The sequence below is a fragment of the Hyaena hyaena genome, unplaced genomic scaffold (genome assembly GCF_003009895.1).
Source record: "Hyaena hyaena isolate Hyena2069 unplaced genomic scaffold, ASM300989v1 scaffold_698, whole genome shotgun sequence".
NCBI classification, from domain to species: Eukaryota; Metazoa; Chordata; class Mammalia; order Carnivora; family Hyaenidae; genus Hyaena; species Hyaena hyaena.
Genome location: NW_024081330.1, coordinates 945,257 through 968,667, shown reverse-complemented (window position 1 = coordinate 968,667; position 23,411 = coordinate 945,257). Strand labels below are relative to the sequence as shown.

At 41.1% G+C, this 23,411-nt stretch overlaps 1 protein-coding gene across 12 annotated transcripts in view; it reads left to right on the top strand.

Moving 5' to 3' along the window:
• The window catches only part of ADAM23 (ADAM metallopeptidase domain 23), a 173,457-nt gene that overhangs the window by 35,681 nt on the left and 114,365 nt on the right, over window positions 1-23,411 (top strand). For all 12 annotated transcript variants that reach the window (XR_005525568.1, XM_039217496.1, XM_039217493.1 and 9 more), the window contains exon 3: window positions 11,151-11,227. Coding sequence is in view for 11 of the 12 variants with exons in the window: in XM_039217496.1 (XP_039073427.1) it covers window positions 11,151-11,227 (77 nt within the window). In the remaining variant the exon portion in view is untranslated. The remainder of the gene's footprint in view (window positions 1-11,150; window positions 11,228-23,411) is intronic.

Sequence of the window (23,411 nt, the reverse complement as noted above, 5' to 3'; positions counted from 1 at the left end):
CCTTGGGGTTGTATAGTTTGGTCATGTAGGAACTGATGAGGGAAAAAAGGTGAATCACATCTCAGCCACTAGATTAAGGCCTCAAATTAAACGTTACTATTCAGGAAAACAGCAGAAAGAAGCTGCTTCCATGGTAACCGTTGTCATAGTTGTATTTTTACTCGTCTTTCAGAAAATAAATGAAAGCTAAATAATATAGCTGTAGTGATACTTTTAATGATTTGCCCATTTTCAAATAGCAAGACTTCTGGAGGCTTATGGTTTCATCTCTCTGTTGAGTTGGTGTCATCAGCTTAATATCCAGCAAACATTAATCACTAGGAGTCAATGTATGGAAGGCAGTTCATAGAAATGTTCAAAGATGCTTTGTCACTGAAGGTGTATTTTCCCAGAGTTCTCCTGGGTTACTAAATGATCACTAAGGAAGATCTTAGTGTGGTTCTATAAGGCTAAAAAGAGAACCCTTCCCAGATAGTACCAGCTTCTCTTCTTTGGCTGGCCATGAGGAATATTAAAAATAAGTTTTTAGTGCAACTACCTTAGGATTTATCCACTGGAATGTCTATTTGGATTATCAGTACCTTTTTTCCCTCTTTATCTTCAGGATCCTGTCTTTTGTCTATATCAGATTTAGAGTGAATTTCAAACTGAGTGCTAGGAGGTGAGAAGGAAGAAGACAAAACTAGATTCTCTTTAAAACTGGTTTATTTGGGGGCGCCTGGGTGGCTCAAGTCATGATCTCGCAGTTCGTGAGTTCGAGCCCCGCATCGGGCTCTATGCTGACAGCTTAGAGCCTGGAGCCTGCTTCAGATTCTGTGTCTTCCTCACCTTCCTCACTCTCTCTGCCCCTCCCCTGCTCCCTCTCTCTCTCTCTCTCTCTCTCAAAAATAAATAAATGTTAAAAAAAAAAACAACCACCCCAAAACTGTTTTATTTAGCAAAGTGCTCTTGGAACAGATCTGATCAGATGTTAAAACTCAATATGGCATCCTTTTATTCTGAATCATCAGATTGGATAATTGAACGTTGGCTAGATTTCTTTCAGAATAGAAGTTCTGCCTTTCTTGGCTAGGTTGGCTCAGGGAACAAGGTCAAACAATGACTTACTTCCGGCACTGGGAGGTGCTAATCAGTCTGTGACCTGAGAGAACTGTGCTTTGCTGCTGTTTTTGTGTCATTTCTGTACTATCCATCAAGATTGGGATCCCAGCATTCTAGTTTAAGGCTAAAAGATAGATTGTTTAACAAAATATGTTAGTATATTTTGGACTGGTACGTGTTCACAAGACTTACTGATCTCATGAAATGCTTTATTTTGTAATAAACTGCCATGTTTTACTTAATTCCACCCACAATTCAACCTATAGTTTAATGTTCCAGAATGGAAGGCTCCTTGTGTTCGACTTTTCTAAGGTCTCTGTTAGCAAACACTTAGAAAAATTTTGAAATGTCATCCTATCAGGTCAGTTTTAGGGCCATCTGATTTCTAGCTATGTTTAAATTCTGAGAAAGACTTCTCCAATAAGCTTTTCTCTGCCCTCTCCAGCCCTCAGCGTTCTGGCCCCTTACATTTATTTATTTATTTATTTATTTATTTATTTATTTATTTATTTATTTATTTTAAATGTTTTATTTATTTCTAGGAGAGAGAGAGAGACAGCGTGAGCAGGGGAGGGTCAGCGAGAGGGCGTCACAGACTGAAACAGGCTCCAGGCTCTGAGCTGGCAGTCAGCACAGAGCCCGACGCGGGGCTCGAACCCACTAACCGCGAGATCATGACCTGAGCAAAAGTCGGACGCTCAACCGACTAGGCCACCCAGGCGCCCCTGGCCCCTTATATTTAAATCAACTTGTTACCCATACCTAATACTTGTTAATATTAGGTTGAGGAATTCATCATGCTTAAGTTGTTTGTGGCATCTTTATGAATACTATTCATCATTTTTATTATTTCATTGAAGATTGTGTTTCTTACTCTTTGTAGTTTCTCATCTCATTCCCCTTACTACACTCTAAACTTTCATATAAATACTAATTCTTCTATATCTTTACATCTGCTACGGTATCTCTCACAACGTTGGGATTCAATGCAAATTTGCTAATGGGTTAACCAGTAATCCTGTGAATTGGAACATGCTAGAAGTAAACATGATAATATTTTCTCCCACAAGCTACCTATTTAAATGCATCTCGGGAAGAATTTTCAGCAAATTACCTTAATTTGCAAAATTGCCTTCATGTAACATTTGCAGCTGTTTCACATCTCAGGAAAAATGATTCATATTATTTTAAAGACCCGACAACTTGAACAAAGTCAAAGCATAATGCCTAATGGTAATTTGCAATAAAATATAAAATTTGTGAATTTTGCAGAGTATAAATGCACATTGGAGTTTCTAGAAGGTGGCCAGCTATACTGGGAGGGAACTTTTAAGCTGGAGCTGACTGATAATTTTTCCTAAACATTAATGCAGTTTTCTTTTTTTTTTTTCCCTTTGTCCTCCAACTTTGCCCCCTTCTTCCTAAGCTATTGAGCTCTATGTGGGCAAACTTTTCTAGGAACTTTCCCTCCTACTCATCCTGTTGGTAAGCTATGATTATTTATATTTTAATGACCAGAAAACATTGAGGTTTGGAGGGACGAGGACTTTTGGCATGAACTTGGCACTTTTTCTCACTGAGCTTAAGCCAGCACTTCATCTTTCTTCCTCTGATGTGTGACCTTGAACAAAAAAATCGTTTAACCTCTGTGTGCCTTCTAAAAGTGTTTTTCTTCTATAAAAGGGCAATCACAATGTCTGCCTACTAACTTAACTGCACAGAGTACCATATTATTCTGGTTGGTCGAGGTAATTAAAACACAAGAAAGATAGGGCATTATTATTTTCATTACATTAAAGTCTTGATGACATTGGTGATCACCAGTGTGCACGCTTAGGATCAGGGGTTGGGACCAGATTGTAGTTAAAATGATCTATTAGTGTTTCCTTTTGGACATCCGAACTCCTAAGATATATTTACATATTTAGGTTTTTACATCATAAGGGGGAAAAAGATCTACAAGCTAGATTTCTGTGTTTCTTTGGCTGTATGTGGGATAGACCCAAATTCGTTATTTACAGAAAAGCCTATGTGATCTAAGGAGAGTGATGTATTTTCCTCAAATTTATTTCAATTTAAACTAGGCACTTTATTTCTTATTTGAATTTAACTATTCAGGTCACTGGATTCTGGGTCTCCTGTGACACAGAAAGAAGAGGAACCCACTCTGTGTAACCCAAGGCTGCCAGCAGAGCTGCTGCCTTCAACAACTCAGCTCATTACAGTGAAGCACGCTCCTTCTAGGATATGATTAGCTGTTCTCTTTCTTCCTTCTTAGTTGGTGAATTTACAAATCTGTCTGCCCTGAAACCATAAAATGTCCTGAATCTCAAAAGAAAGTGATGTTGGAGAGTCTGTGAACTTCTCCCCACCATATTGAAGGAAAAGGAAGAGAAACTCTCAGAGGATCAAGAGTAGAGGAAAAAACTAGAAGTAAAAACATAAAGGAAGAGAAGAATATTTGCTGAAAAACATAGTTTTTTTTATTTTTTAAAGTTTATTTATTTATTTTGAGATAAAGAGAAAGAGAAGGAGAGAGAGAGAGAGAGAGAGAGAGAGAATCCCAAGTAGGCTCTGCACTGTCAGTGTACAGCCCAATGAAGGGCTTGAACTCACAAACCGTGAGATCATGACCTGAGCCAAAATCAAGAGTCAGACACTTAACGACTGAGCCACTCAGGTGCCCTGCAAAGCTTACAGTTTATACATGCAGATGCAGACCCACACTCACTATGAATATAATATTTTAGTGAACATAGAATGAGCAATATTATGGCAATGAGGGAAATAAAAATAAGAAAGAAATTACCTCCAGTCTCACTAGTAATCAGCTATTTAGCTGTTTTACTTTTTCCATGATTCTTTCCAGTAGAAAAGACAGTTTATTGATCCTGGGTTCCTGGGTCCTAACTCTAATGACAGCATTTTGATTTCTCTAGCCGCTTCTCTCCTAGAAGCCTACAGCCCTCATCTCTAGGAAACAGAGCTGGAATCATCCCACAGCTGTCTGTTCAAGCCATACTTCCCAGGGCTTCTGCAGGCCATTGGGAAAGCATTTGTTTGTCTTACCGATATGCCACTCCAGACAAGTTTTCTTCATTCCCTCAACAAGGGTCTCCCTAAATAAACTGAATATACCTTAAGAGCAGGAGAACTTCTTCCAAACTTCCTTCTGTTTCCCAAACCATATACATTACAGAGCATATTAAGGTACATGACCCGCTCAGAGGAGGCTGTGATTGATAGCATAGAGACCTCAATTCAAGTTGCTCCATTTCTGCTGAATATGACATTCAGTCTCAAAATATTTTCTGAATTCGGGGAAAATTTAAACTTTCCACTTCCTATATTTAGTTTCAGTTATGTGTACGCTCTGTAGAACACACAAATCCTTGCCAAGTAGTGAAGGATATTGATTGAATACTCATTATGTGTGAGGCGTTTTTGCATGAAAACATACGTACTCTGGAAATGCCTGATTTCTTTTTTTTTTTTACAAATAGTTTATTGTCAAATTAGTTTCTACATAACACTCAGTGCTCATCCCCAAAGTGCCCTCCTCCATGCCCATCCCCCTCCTCCCCCCCACATCCATCAGTCCTCAGTTTTTGTCAGCATTCAAGAGTCTCTCATGGTTTGCCTCTCTCCCTTTCCCCCACCATTTCCGTCCTTCTTCTCCCCCTTGTTCCTCCGTCAAGTTCCTCCTAATCCTCCTATACGTGCAAACATATGATATTTGTCCTTTTCTGCCTGACTTATTTCGCTCAGCATAACACCCTCAAGGTCCATCCATGTTGCTACACATGGCCAGATTTCATTGTTTCTCATTGCCATGTAGTATTCCATGGTATAGATAAACCACATCTTCTTGATCCATTCATCTGTTGATGGACACTTAGGCTCTTTCCATGTTTTAGCTATTGTGGAGAGTGCTGCTATGAACATTGGGGTACATGTGCTCCTATGCCTCAGCATTTCTGTATCCCTTGGGTAAATTCCTAGCAGTGCTATTGCTGGGTCATAAGGGAGTTCTATTGTTAGTTTCCTGAGGAACCTCCACACTGTTTTCCAGAGGGGCTGTACCAGTTTACATTCCCACCAACAGTGTAGGAGGGTGCCCGTTTCTCCACATCCTCGCCAGCATCTAGAGTTCTCTGATTTGCTCATTTTAGCCACTCTGACTGGCGTGAGGTGGTATCTCAGTGTGGTTTTGATTTGTATGGAAATGCCTGATTTCTATTTCTAGAAGTAGAGAGAGTCCTCCTTTTCTCTTGTTTTCATGTCCATATTAATGTTAACTGTTCTAGAGTATAAGTCCCAAGAAAATGTAGCTGTGTCTCTTCGGCTTATGTAATGTACATGATTGCTCAATATCACAACATAGCTTGATAAGACGCAAAATCAGTCTTCACTGAGGAACCTGACAGCCTTTTAAAGTTATTTAATACTATACCATTAGGTGCCATCTACTAAAAGGAAAAAACAAACCCTAGAAATACAAAAGCACATTGTTAAATGTGTAAATTGTTCTTCAGTGAAGGAGGTTTGTGTATATAATTGAGTTTAGTTGTTTTTGTTTATAGAGCTCCTATAATTTCCCTGTGCCAGATTCTGAGTCAAAAGAAAAATATCAAAGTGCTTAGGCAACAGCTGTTCTCAGTCCTTCAGGGTGTAATTCTGAGCCCAGGGCTATGCTTATGCTTGTGGTGAAATGATGCTCTTTGACTGTAAAACTCTGCATTCTTCCACACTGCTTTTATGGTGACTGTCCTTGTAAAAACAAGTGTTAATCATCAAGTCTGTTTAACATATATCCCAAAGGAGAAATAACCCATTACGACTTTATGTGTGGTTCATGAACTTTTTTCTAAAGTATTCCTGTGATCCAATTTTGTATTACTGAACACGTTTCTAAACCTCACTGTATGGTTCCTTCTTTGTAAAAGAAGAGCAATATTTGAGGTAGCCTTTGTATTTTGAGGAGTTTCAACAATGCTGGTCAGCTAGTCAGCTCTAAAATATATAGGGGTGTCTGGGTGGCTCCGTCGATTGAGTGTCCGACTTCAGCTCAGGTCATGATCTTGCAGTTCATGAGTTTTTGCCCCACGTTGAGCTCTGTGCTGACAGCTCCAGAGCCTGCTTCAGATTCTGGGTCGCCCTCTCTCTCTGCCTCTCCCCGCTCATGCTCTATGTCTCTCCCTCTCTCTCTCAAAAATAAAATCAACATTAAAAAAATAAAATATTTTATAGACTAAGTGATACGGCCATGTGTTACAAAACTTTCTATTCATCTTGGCCATTTCTCTGATGTTTCTGTCATTTAAAAGAAGGGTGTTAATACGAAGTAAAAACAAAGAATATCCAAAAATGTAATTTGTAGAACAATAATGATGAGGACTCATTTTACCTGATTTGAAAATATATTTAAATTTGACAATGATCAAAACTGTATAGTATTTTGTAAAATAAAAAAAATGATCAGTTGCTATGGCATAGCAGAGATTTCAGAAGTTAAAAACTCTTTTTTTGTTTAAGACAGAGCAGAAATTACAGAATGATAGGGAAAAAGTAGCATTTGTCAGGTATTTATTTCGATATAGAGGAGAATCTGTACTCTGTACACATGCTGAATGTATAACAATGGAAAGAGAAACAGAACCTAGGAAAAATAATGTATACCATTGTACTGAAATTCCTTAAAATGGACACAGGTGTATTAGATGAATATGCCAATCCTATTTGATGCATGTACAAGGAAGATGAATGCTTGAGGAAATCTTAAATCATCGTATAGGAAAATGTGCTGCCTCTCCGCATTAAAATAAGTTAAAATGTGGAAACATCCTTACTGATACAGGTAAGACGATCAGATATTTTCTTTCCTCATGGAGAAACAGGGATGCTGTTGATGGCGTTAATTGTTTCAGGTGTTACGGAGAGTAATTCGTCAGTATGATCGAGTTATATTATCATTGTTGATGGTGGTGGTGGTGGTGGTGACTGGCCACGTGCCAAACACTGTGTTGAGTAAGTGAGGGCACATTTGGAGGACAGCTTGCTGTCTTGGCCACAGGTATGTCTGTGTGACCAGACTTGTCATTGAGTGGATCACGCAAAGCCCCACAGTCTCCAGCGCACCTTTTCAGATTCAGTGTTCAACATTTCCTTCAAAATCTGTTTTTTTTTTAAGTTTATTTATTTATTTTGAGAGAGAGAGAGAGAGAGAGAGCAGGGAAGGGGCAGAGAGAGGGAGAGACAGAATCCCAGACACACTCCACACTGTCATTGGCAGATCCCGCCCGACACAGGGCTTGAACTCACCAACATGAGAGCATGACCTGAGCTGAGATCAAGACTCGGACATGTTACCAACTTGGCCACCCAGACACCTCCCAAAACTGTTTTCTTTATAGGCCATATTAATTTTTTAAAAATTAAAAAAAACTTGTTTTCCATATTCATTTTCTACTCCGTGTTTGTAAATGCTTTCCCCCATGCCCTGAATGTCTTCTCTTCTCTTGGTGGGTGGATTCTTTTTCATCTTTTAGAATTTTGTTCAGACTGCATCTGGTCAGTGAAGTCTTGGTCGCTGTGACCCTTCAGACCCCCTGAGGCTGGCAGCTCAGGGCAGGAGCTGTGTTCCAGTGATCTTGATGCACACAGTGGGACTGAACACCTATGTGGGAGTGAATGAACTAAGGAAAAAGGAAAATCCTAAGATTAATGTTATTTGCTGGCTCTTTCATTAAATTCTATTAAACTGAATCTTGTCACTTTGGCTCAGTATAAACTTATTTAACTGGAGAACTCCTGACACATCTATAAAGTGGGGTAAGCTGTTACCCCCAGCTCCGTTATTGTACACCAGGCTGCTGTTGGGGTTTGTACTTGTCTCATTGCTTGTTTGCTGCAAGATAAGCTTTTCAGTGGCTAATGTCAGGTTCTTTTGTGTGTATAAAGTTGATCACGGCAGTAATTTATCACCTTTTTGAGGCCAGGGTGGCATTAATGAACTCTTCTCCGCTTTTTAATATTCCTAATAAAAAATATACTTAAGGGCCTTTTTAAAAAAAATGTAAATCCAACTTAGTTAGCATATAGTGTAATAGTGATTTCAGGAATAGAATTTAGTGATTTATCACTTACTTATAACACTCTGTGCTCATCCCCAGAAGTGTCCTCCTTAATGCCTCTTGCCCATTTAACTCATCTCCCCACTCACCTCCCCTCCAGCAACCCTCAGTTTGTTCTCTGTATTTAAGAGTCTCCTATGGTTTGTCTCCCTCTCTGTTTATTTTTTTTTTAATTTTTTTAATGTTTATTTATTTTTAAGAGAGAGACAGTCAGAGCATGAACAGGAGAAGGGCAGAGAGAGAGACACACACAGAATCCAAAGCAGGCTCCAGGCTCCAAGCTGTCGGCACAGAGCCCAACATGGGGCTCGAACTCATGAGCCGTGAGATCATGATCTGAACCAAAGTCGGACACTTAACCGACTGAGCCACCCAGACACCTCTCCCTCTCTGTTTTTATATTATTTTTGCTTCCCTTCCCTTATGTTCATGTTTTGTGTCTTAAATTTCACATATGAGTGAAATCATATATTTGTCTTTCTTTGACTTATTTTGCTTAGCATAATATATTCTAGTTGCATCCATGCTGTTGCAAATGGCAAGATTTCATTCTTTTTGATTGCCAAGTAGTATTCCATTGTGTATATAAACCACATCTTCGTTATCCATTCATCAGTCCATGGCTATTTGGGCTCTTTCCATACTTTGCTGTTGTTGATAGCACTGCTATAGACATTGGGGTGCATGTGTTAAGAGCCTATCTTATTTTCAGGAAGAGAGTTGTTTTTTTTTCCTTTAAACTTTTGGGACCCAGAAATGAAAATATTTCCCTTTGCATGAATTATTCATCTGATTCTTCCTGCAGAAATTAATGCTTCAAGACACCGAATGAATTTAGATTAAGGAGAATATGGTATTTGTATCAGGAGATAAAGGTTTGATGCATATGACTGAGACCTCACTTAACAAGACCGGAATTTTTTTCTCTGTCATGTAGTTGTCTGGATGCAGGAAGAGCCCGAATCAAATACGATGACTGTATTCTGCATGGTTGTTTGGGGTTGGTGAGGCTGTGCCAAGGTGTTAGGTATTTGGGCTCCTTTTATCTCATTGCTTTATATTTAAAATTTAATGCTTATTAATTTCCTTTTTATTTTATGTTTTGATTATTATTATTTTAATTTTTTAATGTTTATTTCTTTTTCAGAGAGAGAGAGAGAGAGAGAGGGAGAGAAAGCGAGCATGAGTGGGGGAGGTGCAGAGAAGAGAGGGAGACACAGAATCTGAACTAGGCTCCAGCCTCTGAGCTGTCAGCACGGAGTCTGATGCAGGGCTTGAACTCATGAACTGTGAGATCATGACCTGAGCTGAAGTCGGACGGACGCTGAACCGACTTAGCCACTCAGGCGCCCCTATGTTTTGATTATTGTAGTGATTATCCAGTTAGCAGTTGTGCTTGACTAGAAGTAGAAGTCATGGTTTATAGCGTTTTATGGGCTTGGCAGGGCAAAATAGTCTTGACAATAAATATTTGGCTTAGAAGTTCATATATTTTGGGGAAGGGTCATTACTCTACAACTGCAATACCCTTGTGATATAAGTGGCCCAGGGTGGGATGGGAAGTGAGTCCACCTCATGGTGCAGAGTGGAAGCAGGTGAAGTGTTTCTGGAGCCGTGAGGAGGAAGAGTTCATTTCCAGCCTGCGTGTGTAGGAGGGCTCAATGGAAAGTAAGGCCATTGGGCTGTGCTTGAAGGGTGCGTTGGGTAGGATGAAGGCAGAGAGGAGCATGGGTGGTATTGCAGGGAGGAGGGGAGTGGAAAGTACCAGGGCAGAAAGATGCACTGGCTGCTTGCCATGCAGGTAGCACTTCGCAGACGGTTTGTGACGTGACTGTGCCTGAGGGATGGAGTTTGCAGGAAGGATGTTTCTGAGCAGGGAAGAGAAGGGAGTGTAGGTGTTGCATTTATCCTTGTCTTTAAAATTTTTTTTCCTGATGAAAGGATAAAAGGGGATTTTATCTTAGGGTAAGACCTTAACAAAACTCCATTGATTTTTAACTTACATTTTTCAAGATACTTCTGTGAGCTAAACTAATCTTTAACACTTAGTACATATGACTCATGGTTAGATGGAATTATCTTTGTATTTTGAGTTAAGGCACTATAACAACAGTGTTTGTTCTTTTTTCTTAAAGTTTATTTATTTATTTTGAGAGAGAGAACATGCACACAAGCCGGGGAGAGGCAGAGAGCAAGGGAAAGAGAGAATCCCAAGCAGGCTTCTCACTGTCAGCAAGGGGCCTGACTCGGGGCTCAGTCCCATGAACTGAGATCATGACCTGAACCAAAACCAAGAGATGGATGCTCAGCCCACTAAGCCACCCAGGTGCCCCAGTAATGACAGTATTTGTAAATGTGTGACATTTTTCAGGGGGACATACACTCTGAGGATTCACAAGGGACATTATTCTAAGTGCTTTCTGAAGTTAAAAGGTTGTACTTTCACATTTTACTGTCACATTCTGCTGATATATCATTTATAGAAAGTTCCAATTTCTGATGAAGAACAGAGCGCTGTCATGAGTTTTGACTTAGGTGTGCAGAAAGAATTGGTTAGCTTTGTGCGCAAAATAGGCTGAAATCAAGCCTTAATTAGTCAGACTTTTGCATAATTCATCATAGTCACTTTGAACGTCCAGCTGAATATGCTCTTGATTTTTATCACAATGGGTTCATTTTAAAGGACTGATTGTCTTTTATTAGTTCCTTGCTGCACTGATATTTATGTCTTCCAAGTAAAGCCATGACAATGGACCTAGTATCCTTTTAAAGAATTGGATTGTTACATAGGGGTCCATAAAGAGGTGCATCGATCCATAAATTTTTTTTTCTTATTTAATATCACTGATATCAATCTAATCAGCTTTAAAGACAGGAAGGTAAGCTAAGTTTGTTTCTGTCTCTTTGAATCCATAGGCTGTCCATCTCGCCCAGGCAAGTTTCCAGATTGAAGCCTTTGGCTCCAAATTCATTCTTGACCTCACACTGAACAAGTAAGTATTTGGTTATAATCCTGTTAAGAAGCAAGTGCAATAACACTTTACTTCATGATAATGGTTTAGTCAAAACAGTGTCTGTTGTTGAAGCAACTGGTATTTTTTAGCCGACTATGTCATATTGCACTTACAGAAAAATATAAAAGTCTGAAGCGAATTCTGCCTTTTTTTCTTTTCCTGAAAGAGAAGACATTTAACATTTAACTTGCTAAATACCTCAGTAGAGTACTTACATATTATGATTTTAAATGGAATAAATATTTGAAGTAATGCTAGTTAATTAAATGTTAACTATGATCCTTACTATATATAGGAAGCATGATAAATTACTGACTCAAGTATAATTAGACTTCAGTCTAGAAATGTCTTCCATTTTACTTTTCATTATGCAATTCACATGACTTCGTTATGAAGAACAAAGAAAATCATGACTTGCAATACCTATTTTGAGAAGGTTCTTGCTTCATAATTTTCTCTAATACAGGTGTTTAGACATTGGTCCTGATCAAAATTCACCCAGTTTTTCTCTGAGCATGTATTTACGTTGATATTTAAATGCCATTTCCTAAGTTGGAGCCAATTGTACAGTACCGATTTCCTTGTAGAAAGCATAAGCAAGAGCTATTTACTGAAGCAGACCTCCTCAGCCTCTACTTGAGCTAGCGGTGAGCTTTTCTTGGGTGAAGAAGATTTCCTGTATGGTTCTCTTCAGCTGAGGGAGCTCCAGGAGCTCCAGTGAGTATTTTAAATTCTCCTCAGTATTTTGACCAGAACTGAATCTTTGCCAGAAAAATACCACATAATGCCATCAGACACTATAATGTCAGCAACCGCAGTCAATATCTGAGAAATTGCAAAAGAATATGAAGAACAACTATTAAATTTCTTCTATGCCAATTTCTGTGAGCTCGGCAGAAAAAAAAAGTGCAGAGTCAGCTTGGGTGCTCCTTATGCAAGTTTTGTTGCAGCTTTAGGTCAAAATGAATCAGCAGAACTCAGTTTCCTGTGGTAAAGCTGTTGCAGGTTTTCTTCTTTGAGTCTGCTGAGCCTTGGTTGAGTGCCTCTCCACCTCGCTGTGTCAGCACTGTACCTGCCTAAGAGATTTGTCTTGCCAAATCTTAGACTGTGTTGAGTAGCGAGGCATGGCTAATTTTAGTTTGTTTAAGGTCCTCTATTTCTTTAACTCTTACTGCAATGGAGACTGTGATTCCAGACTGAAAGGTGGTCAAAGCAACCAACATTGCCATGTGTTTTGAACATTAGAACATCACGGCCACAACAGAGCCTCCCAATCAAATGACTGAAGAAGGCTCATAGGGGATGCCTATTGGGCTTAAAGTTCTGAAAACACATCAGAAAATAATTTATCAGTAATATTTAACATGCAAAGTAACCAAGATGAGACCTGCTATGCGTGGCCCTTGCCTTGAGGAGCTTCTCATTTAGTGGAGAAATGTTGATAGATAAATACTTAATTTTAGAAGAGTGTGAAATCTGCTGTGGTAGAGATAAACATGGAGGGCTGTGGTAGCACCAAAAAGGCAGCTCTTCAGATGGGAGCAGTGTGAAAGGGTGTCCTAGAAATGGTGACAGTTGAGCTAAATCTTACAAGACAGGTGCTAGTGAGGAGGGGGAGTGTTGGGGAGGGATGGGAGAGGAAGAGGAAATGGAGAATTGAGTCTAGACAGAGGAGATAGTGTGTGCTAAGGAGGCAGGCACAGGGAGCTGTGGGGCATTTTAAGGAAGCATGAGACTTTTATTGAACTTCAGGGTAAATTACAAAGTTGAGGCAGAGGGAGATGAGTCAGAATAGATAGGCCCAGGGACAGCTCAACTAATGGAAGATCTCATATGTCATGGTTAAGAGCTTGGCTGTTATCCTCTAGAATCTGAAAATTGAAAGTAAGGGAATAAACAGAAGTTCTGTTCTTAGGAAGTGCCCAGAGGCATGGAGAGGGAAGGCTCTCAAGAAATCTTCAACTGATAAAAATCATTAGGATCACTTTGATATGGATGACAAGGCCGAAAGAAGAGTTAAAATTAATAAGTGCCTTGCCTGATCGGATAGCTCGGTGGAAGGTTTTATCCAGGAGCACAGGGAACAACTGTTTAAATGGTGAAAAGGATGTGAAATTGGAATATGCATAATTGATTTGAGGGGTTTGGGATGTACGTGGGGCCATGTCTAGGAGGTAGGTGGATATAACAATCTGAAACTCAGGGAAGAGATGGGGGCTGGAGATAGTAGAGAGTTATTTCCATATAATGTTAATGACAAGCGTGATTGTGAATGAGACTGCCCAGGGAAGGTAGGCAGAATGAGAACATAAGCTGGAAAGATGGTTACGAGTTGAGGAGAAGAAGAGGAATCCATGAAGGGACAGAGGATGAGTGTTCAGAGAAATGGGAGAAGAATCAGGACAATGATTACATCGAGAGTTTCAAAACAGGAAGATGTGATTTAGAGCCTCACATGCAAGAGGATCTAGTGAGAGAAGGAGCCAAGATTACCCTCTGTATTTATCCATTAAGTATTCACTGGTCTGAAGGCAGTAGTTTCAGTGAAGCTTTGGGAGCAGAAGCTGGATTACAACAAGCTAGAAAGGACTGAAAGGAGGTGATGTGGGGACAGCAAGTGCCCACCGGGGAGGGCAGGGTGCGAGGGAAAGAGAACGAGGGCAGAGGCTAGAAGAAGACACTGGGGTCAAGAGACGGCTGGTAAGGGTAACACAGCAAGTTGCTAGCTGAGCAAGGGAGCTGGAAAGAGGGAGAGGTGAAGATACAGAAGAGACAGGAGATACTTTATGGAGCCCGATCTGAGTGAGGACAAACAGGAGTGAGACAAATGGCACGAGGACAGAATACAGTTTTGAACCAGGAGGGATAATTCATTCCCAGCCTATGGGCATGTGCAGGTAGAGATTCATTTGCAGGTGACGGGATGACATTCAGAAAATGCCTCTCTGGAGATTTCCTTCTTAGGGACAGCATTACCTGCCATAGGGATTGGGATGGATAGGGAAGGTGGGTTGGGGCTCGAGGAAAATAACAAAAGTTTAAGCCCATTGCTGGTAGGAATGGGTGAGAAAGCTTACCAAGGTCATGTTAAAGAATATAGGAGCAGCCGTCATCAGATATCAACCATGTGTTACATATCCGTCTTCGAGTCATTCTTCCTGATGGCATTCTGTTTTGTGTCTCTTAACCTGGGGTGCTGCATCACTGGAGGATGCGAGGGAAGGTAAGGAGACAGATTGTGGCATGGATCAGGGTTCAGATTTTCTGGTGGTAGCATAGGGGAGGAAGAGCGGAGGCACAGCTCTTTGAATACTGGTGAATAACTTGGGTACTTAAGTATTAGGATCTAGCCTGGTCAAGGAGGGAGATGAGCTCAGGAGGAGGCCTTAGGACTGGACTGGGAGTAAATGAAGGTCTCTTTATACAGGGAAAGGTAAATCAGTGGGAGGGAGGCCATGAAAGCTCTACCCGTGCAGTATCTCCCCTGTGCAGAGTCTGGAGCCTTCGGAGTGCAGTGTGAGTGTGCACTACTTGTATGACGTAGAGACAGGGGAATTGTATCAGGGTATGACACGTGCAGGCCAGGGTGGATCTCTAGTTTAAATGACTTTCAATGGCTGCGATTCACTAAAAATCTGATTCATGTTAGAATAAACTAAAGAGAATTTTTTAATCAGTCATGGAGGAACCGGAAGAACCACTCTCATTCCCACCATGGAATGGTCATCACCACACACCATGACTGTGTTGAATTCACCAGTATTCAACATTTACAACAATGTAAAATCATTGGAGAATGGAAAAGGGAAAAGGTACATGGCGAGTTCGTGGGCTCAGTGAAGGAATAAATGCATAAAGATATCAACATACACTGATCGAGGCTGTGGCCACAGAATAGAAGTGATTAATGAGCTTATCAGGCCTGGACTGCCAGCTGTGAAGACTACCCCAGTGTGGGTTCCTGAGAGGAGAGTGTTTTCGAGTCTGTGCTTTTATGGATTGGAGAAGTGAGGCCTTGGCTTACTGAGGCATCTCATGGCAGAGAAGTACGTTTTACTGGTTTGTTCAGCAAATGTCGAGCAAGCATCTGCTGTATGCCTGGGACTCCCGTGGGTGCCGGAGCTGCTGAAAATAGGACGGGTGGGGTTCTTGCTTCTGTCCATGGAGCTTCGTTCACTAAATAAAGGTAGATAATATGTGATTACAGGGACAGCAGGTGGGGATGGCCAACATGATTTGAATGTCACAGAAGCCAGGTCTGTCAGAGGAGGGACAGTGAACTGAAAACTGATTGTCAAAGATGAACCACCACCAAAGCTGGAAGGCTGAGGACAGTGGGGACAGTGAGTGCAGTGGGGGTAGACTGAGGAGATGAGGTCAGAGAGGAAGCCACGTAGCCAGATCATGAAGGGCCATCGTCTGTGGAGATGTGTTTGGTGGGACACTGTAGACGGCAGCGAGCATGGACGTCAGTCGCACCACTGGAGTTATTTTATGGAGCCAAAGAATCCTAGTCATGGCCTCAGAGGACGTTTGGTCATTTTCCTTTTAGGATACTCCCTTTTTCAATTTTGTTTTGTTTTTCTTCTAGAATAACCATTTTTTTCCAAGTTCAGAATGTTTAAAAAGGTTTACCAGATTAAGAATGCTTAATGTGTATTGATCCTCAGAAGTCCTGGGAAGTCCAATGATTGTCTCCTCCGTATGTGTGATTGGCATCATGCCAAAGTCCATATTACCTATCAATTAAATTTGCTGGTGTGTTCAGTAATTGTTTATAGGGAGTAACAGTGATCAGAGCCGCGTAATGGTTTAGATCACAGGTTCTGTAATCATACCTGGGTTTGAACCTGGGAACTGTCATTTACTAGCCATGTGACCTTGGGCAAGTTTCTTGGTTTTTGGTTTTGTTCGGTTTTTCTTTTTCTTTTTTAATGTTTATTTATTTTGAGAGAGAAAGAGAGAGAACAGGGGAGGAGCAGTGAGAGAGGGAACAGAGAATCCCAAGGGGTAGGCTTCACACTGTTAACATAGAGGTTGATGCAGGGCTTGAACTCACAAACTGTGAGATCATGACCTGAGCTGAAACCAAGAGTCAGATGCTTAACCAACTGAGCCACCCAGGTGCCTCGATTTTTTTTTTTCATAGCAGTTTATTTTTCTTTTTAGGTTTATTCATTTTGAGAGAGAGAAGGAGAAAGAGAAAGAGAGTGAGCATGCAAGTTGGGGAGAGGCAGAGAGAGAGGTAAAGAGAGAATCCCACGTAGGCTCTGCACTGTCAGTGCATTGTCAGTGCAGAGCCTGATGTGGGACTCAAACTCATGAACTATGAGATCATGACCTGAGCTAAAGTCAGATGCTTAATGACTGAGCCACCCAGGTGCCCCAAGTTTCTTCATTTTTAATAAGCAGCTTGAGATATAACTCACGTGCCATAAAATTCACTCCTTTAAAGTGTCCCATTCAGCAGTGTTTGTTATATTCACAGACTTATGCAATTACATCACTATCTAATTCCAGAACATTTTTGTTGTTTTGCAAAGACCCTGTAATCATCTACTTTTTGTCTCTGGATTTGCCTATTCTGGACATTTCATATAAATGGATTTATACAACTTGTAGCTTTTTGTGACTGGCCTCTTTTACTTAGCATAATGTTTTTAAGGTTCATCTATGTTGTATTAAATAATATGCCATCGTATGGGTATATTCTTAACTTCTTAAGCTTTACTTTCCTTCTTAAGCTGTAGGTTGTAAGGATTAAATGAGATAATGTGTGGTACTTATACATGTCTGCTAATTGGAAGGGTGTGTTCAGTGCTGTGGGCTGAATTTTGTCTCTTTAAAATTCCTATGTTGAAGTCTTAACCCCCAACATGACTGTATTTGGAAACAGAGCCTATAAGGAGGTAATAGGTTAAATGAGCTTGAGGGTGGATCCCTGATCTGATAGGATTAGTGTTTTTATAAGAAGAGACACCAGAGAGCCCCCTATCTCTGTTTGTGTTCAGGGTTTCAGCATTGAAGAAAACATTCATTGATCTCATCAAGCCTCTGATCTAATGAGAACAGCATAGGTCCACTTTGATTTCAGTCAGTATTTTTTTCTGGCTTTGTAAGTGAAAAGAGGATAGTGTACTGTATGATCTTTTCCCTGCTGAAAGGAGACTGAAGAAGAAACTAGAGACAGTTGGGCCTGTGGTTGATATGCATTCAAGGTAATGAGCATGGTTGGTCAGAACCTGACATCCAATGGGCCATAATCTAGGCACTGATAGATAGGGTTGCTTCATCTAAGATGATGGAACTAGACTTTGAGAGCTTCTCACACTAACATATCTATTTCTGGGCAAGGTGGGGAGTTCCTGGGTGCTTCTAGATTCCACTCAGCAGTCAGAGCAAATATTCAGGTACTTATTATTGTAGTTCTTCTGCTTGAAATTTGGTAGCTGGGCTGAATCAGTTTACCTCTGCAGACTCCCTGGAAAGCCAGTTTGTCTAAGTTTCCAGCCACATTCTCCAGTGGTACTTATCAAGAGAATTGTATGTTGGGGGGGGGGGGTGCCTGGGTGGCTTAGTCGGTTAAGCGTCCGACTTTCGCTTAGGTCATGATCTCGCGGTTCGTGGGTTCGAGCCCCGCGTCGGACTCTGTGCTGACTGCCCCCTCAGAGCCTGGAGCCTGTTTCAGTCTGCGACTCCCTCTCTCTCTGACCCTCCCCTGCTCACGCTGTCTCTCTCTCTCCTAGAAATAAATAAAAACACTAAAAAAAAAAAATAAACAATGAATCAGTATAGTTAAAAAAAAAAAGAAAATTGTACGTGGGGGCTAACTCTTGTCCTATGTGTGGTCGCATCCTTTTGTATACATATTCTGTTGGCTAGAACATGGAGTGGTGATTGGCTCCCCAACAAAGACTGGGGAGTCTTAAACCTTGTGTTACCTCCAACAAACGCTTGGGAAGATGCTGCTAGACCTGGATCACATCAAGATTGGACCTTGGGATACATATGTACACAGTGGTGACATTTGCCATTAGGCCACCAGGAATCTCAGAAAAAGAAAATAAATGTAGCATGCCTAGTTGAGAGAGGTACACAGACCTTCTATGCAGAGATCATTGCATTGACTCACAATGATGTTTCCCTTTACCCAGGGATGGGGTTTGAGGTGCGTGCTGATGAGTGCATACAGGATGGTCATGTGGTGCGAGGACACAGATGACTGAAGCTGTCTTAGTGTCACCACATGTGAAGGGATGTACTCAAAGGAGAGGCAAGCAGAGGCATGATGAAAGGGTCAAAGTAATGTGTTCAGTAGGTAGTTCTGCGTTTAGGAAAAGGTCTGTGTTCATCTTTTGTTTGTTTGTTTTGTTTTTGAAGCAGGGGTTTGATTTAAGATGAATATCTAGAAAATGTTTATTTAAAGAAATATATGCACACAGTAATTTGTTCATGAAAAGTAGATCCATGCAGTGCTTTTGAAGGAAGAAAACAGCCACACTGATATAGTTTTGGTTAGATTAAATAAAGAGCCTGACTTTTGTGCTGATTATTATGGTTAATTTATTCTTCATTCAGTCAACACACATGTATTGAGTATCTTATTTGCATAAGATACTGTGCTGAGTGACTCACGGAATTTAGAGGTCTGTAAAAGAATTCACCTTCACAGGATCCCAAAGTAAAAGACATATACAAATAGTATTAAAACACAATAGGACGTGATTTGTGAGGCCTTGGTGCTGAGGGAAGGTTTTATGGGGAAGGTGGGATTTGGTGTTCTCTTAAAGGATGTTGTCTTGGCTTTGGTTGCTCTGATGGCAGAGCCTGAGGCAAGGATTCCTGGAAATACCTCCAAGGTATAAGGAAGTGAGATGTGGAAGAGACGGAAGCTGAAAAAATGTGATTTCCAACTGGGGCTCATTACCGATGAGGAACCCTGGGAGTTGGCGGATTCTTCTTCAGAACGTCATCCAGCTGAGGGATGAGGAAGAGGAGTCTTGTCCACCAACTGCCAGTCTGTTGTTGGTTGAGGGCTGTTTCTGGGGGCAGTAACTCTTGAGGACTTCTGCTGCCTCCTCTTGGAGAGAGAAACTGCCCTGAGGCCAGGAGCCTAGGTCTTCCCAATCAGCTGCCTGCAGCGTGTTGAGGTGGCTGTTGGGAGCCCATGGAGGGGGGGGCACAGCAGGGCCTGCGACACACGCTCTCCACTTGGGCAGATGGGGGAGGGAGAAATCTCATTGCATGTAGGGAAATGGCAGAGCAAAGGTGTGGGAGTAGGAATGCATCCGATTCCTGTTAGGAGTGAGGACCGGTGAACCCCTTCACTCAGCGAAGCTGGAACTATCAAGGAGCAGATGGAAGGCAAATGGCCCGTTTAGATTCATTGCATTTTAAGTGGGAAATTTAGTCTCTTTCAGCTCTGCAGATTTGGAGATTTGAACTTAAATTTGGTTTGTAATAAGGAACATGTGGAGCAGAGACAGGCCTCCTCCTGTCCCATTTGCCTTTTGTGAGTGAGTAGGACCAGGAGTTAGGAGGTGTGGCTGGAGAAGAGGGTGCGGCAGAAGCCCCAGACTCTCGCCTGAGACAGAGCTGTTGCTGTTTTCCATCTTGGCTCATGAATTTGCAGGACTTCTGAACCAAGATTGGCTGGCCAGGTGTGCCAGTGCTGACCCCCCGCTTCTGTCCTACTTTCTGTTTATCCGTCTGCTAACTCATAGGCTAACTGCTCTATTTCCTAATTTTTGAGGTCTGCAGAAGGTCTTTTGCTTGAGGTCTTTCTACTACGGTAGCCATGATGGCGACAGACCAAATGCTAGGCCCTTTACCCGTTTTCTCCTATTTAAATTCCTTTAGAACCCTGTGAGGAAGATGTGATTATCCCCGTTTTACAGCCAAGCAACTTGAGGTCTGGTAAGATTCGATCATATACTGGGATTCAGCGTGGGCCATTAGTCTTGAGTCTTATTCTGCGTCTGCTTTGATCACAACACTGGACTATCAAATTACAAGCAAGCTGGGCATAATTCAAATGATTGCTCATCTGTTCACATAAAGTGGGGAAAAAAGAATTGAACTATTTTAGTCAATTTTTAACAATATATAGAAAACACACAAATCTCCAATAGAATTTAAAATAATCCCGTTTGTTGAGCAGACCATCTGTTGTGGGCTGAACTGTGTCCCTCCAAAATGCCTATGTTGAAGTCCTAACCCCCAGTGCCTCAAAATGCGACTGTATTTGGAGAAAAGGACTTTAAAGAAGTGTTTAAGTTGAAATGAGGTCTTTAAGATAGTCCCTAATCCAATATGACTGATGTCCTTATCAGAAGAGGAAATTTGGACACAGACACTCATGCACACAGAGGAAATACCGTGTGATGACACAGTGAGAAGGTGACCATCTGTAAGCCAAGCAGAGAGACCTCAGAAGAAACCAACTCTGCCCACACCTTGATCTTGGACTTCCACCTGCAGGAGTAGGAGGAAACACATTCCTGTTGTTGAAGCCACCAGGTGTGGTACTTTGTTATGCTAGCCCTAGCAAATTAACACCCATCCTAAGGCATTTATTTCTTACTTAATGCAGTGAGACATTCAGCATTAAGCTGCTGTTTGTTGAGTGATAAATCTCTCATAGCTAATAATCCTATTGTAATTTCCAAGTGCTGTTTTGAGAGATTATGGTCCCTTTTGCATTTGTGTACTTTAGGTAGGGTTAAATTATTTTGGTAACTTTGAAAAAGTTTCTGTGATGGCAAGGAAGCTTAAGAGGCAGAGATCCCCTAAGTTGTCATAAGTATTGATTGCCACTATGTCATGTGTAGTATGATGTAGGTGAATATTGATTTTCATATGTCCCAGAGGCCCTAGAGTATACTAAAGTTTCCAGTGCTGTTGGGGATGAGCTGCTGTGGGGTATTCTCTCCCCCTCTCCTTTTTAAAAATAAGGCTTATTTATTTCTTTTGAGAGAGAGCAGGAGAGAGTGAGAGAGAGAATCCCAAGCATGCTCAGCACTGTCAGTGAGGAACCTAATGTGGGGCTCGAATTCATGAACCATGAGATAATGACCCGAGTTGAAGTCAAGAGTCAGACTCTTACCTGACTGAGCCACTCAGATGCCCTGAGGTTTTCTCTCCTTTCCTGTCTAGCTCTAAACAGCTTGATTCTATAGTGCTGGGTAGCTCTTGTTTTTGCCATATTTTCTCTGATTAGGTGAGGACCTAGCAGGTCTCCCTTAGGCATTTCTGGTTGGAGAGTTAACCCTGTATTGGATGCTTTGGATGTTATAAATATCATTTGCTTTTGATGACCCATCTTTATGTTGATAGGTCAGGTCTAGAAACTCTTGAAAAATGTATAATAAAATAAGTATTGCCTACATAGTAATAGATTCTAGTTCTGTTTTTTAGTATGTGTATCTGACCTACTTTCAAAATAGTTTGAGAATGACTTCCACAATTAAACAATTACAGCAGACACATTAAAAATAAAATCCCAATTAAACCATTGGCATTTATGTACTGATTCTTTATTTCCATAGGTAGACAGGATTTAGTATAACTCTTGGGTAGTGAAGGACAGTGGATGTTTGCCCTGTACCTGTAGTAATTATGAGACTTCCTTACCCCATGCCTTCTTGCCTATTGACAGTAATTGTTATGGGTGATGGGACGCAGGGAAGTTAAACACCAGGCTGAAAAAATCAGGAAGGCCATAGAAGCTAGATTTAGGCTCTAAGTTCCAAGATTGCCCAGAAAGGAAGAGTCTGGGTCTATAGTCTCTAACACCACAGAGGGAAAAAAAAAAGTCATCTAAGAATTTCTAGCAAAATCAAAGGGCTCTAATTGCCAATGGAATCACAATGCACTGTTTATTTAATCTAGGAAATCAAAGATATCTAGTGAATTAAGAGACTATGTCTTAACTAATGGATTGAAAAAGGTCCTTTGCAGGTATTCATCCTAATGCAATGTGGGGAAATAAAACTTGAACTCGATTCATTCTTCAGACCACTTCTTGGTCTTTTTAATTTTTTAATTTTTTTTCAGTAGGCTCTATACCTAACGTAGGGCTTGAACTCAGCACACTGAGATCAGGGGTCACATGTTCACCAACAAGAGTGAGCCAGGCGCCCCCACTTCTTGGTCTTTTGAAGACAGATAAATTTGTGGGGCGCCTGGGTGGCGTAGTCGGTTAAGCGTCCGACTTTCGCTTGGGTCATGATCTCGCGGTCCGTGGGTTCAAGCCCCGCATCGGGCTCTGTGCTGACTGCCAGCTCAGAGCCTGGAGCCTGTTTCAGTCTGTGACTCTCTCTCTCTCTGGCCCTCCCCTGCTCACGCTGTCTCNTCTTAAAAAAAAAAAAAAAAAAAAAAAAAAAAAAAAAAAAGACAGATAAATTTGTAAAAATTGCAGCAGAAGTTAATCTTAACAAAAAATTGGAAAGCATAGAGGATTAGATGATACCAAGCATCTGTGATGAGATAATTATGGTAGTTATTGAATTTAGATCTTACTTTTCTGACAGTTAGGTGAAAAAAGCCACATACTGGCATATGTGATTACCATTATCTGATAAAAGAAGTTTATCTGTCTGTCTGGAGATATAAATGTTTTCCTGTGAAAGAGGAATTTATCCCTTTGGCTCTGATATTAGTAGGACGTTAGGTAGCATAAAGTCTGCAACCATGGTTTTGTGAATGATCAGAAATGTTACTCTTAAATGGACATTTTGTAATAATACACCCTGTACCAGCCAAATGCATGAAGTTCTTTCTGGCCTCAGTAGATTGATCAATAGATTTCCACGGATTGAAACCTTTCTGAACTATTCTAAGAACTTCTTATTTCAGAAATGTTTATTTAGTACCTACTAAGTGCCAGACACTGTTAAAGACACCAGAGAGAAAAGCTTCCCTCATGAAGCTAACAGAACAATGGAGGAAAAAGAAGTCTAGAGCCATTTAGGGGCACCTGGGTGGCTCAGGGTTGGTTGAGCGTCCAACTTCGGCTCAGGTCATGAACTTGTGGTTCGTGAGTTTGAGCCCGACGTCGGGCTCTGTGCTGACAGCTCAGAGCCTGGAGCCTACTTTGGATTCTGGGTCTTCCTCCCTCTTTCTGCCCCTCCCCCACTTTGTGCTCTGTCTCTCTCAGAAATAA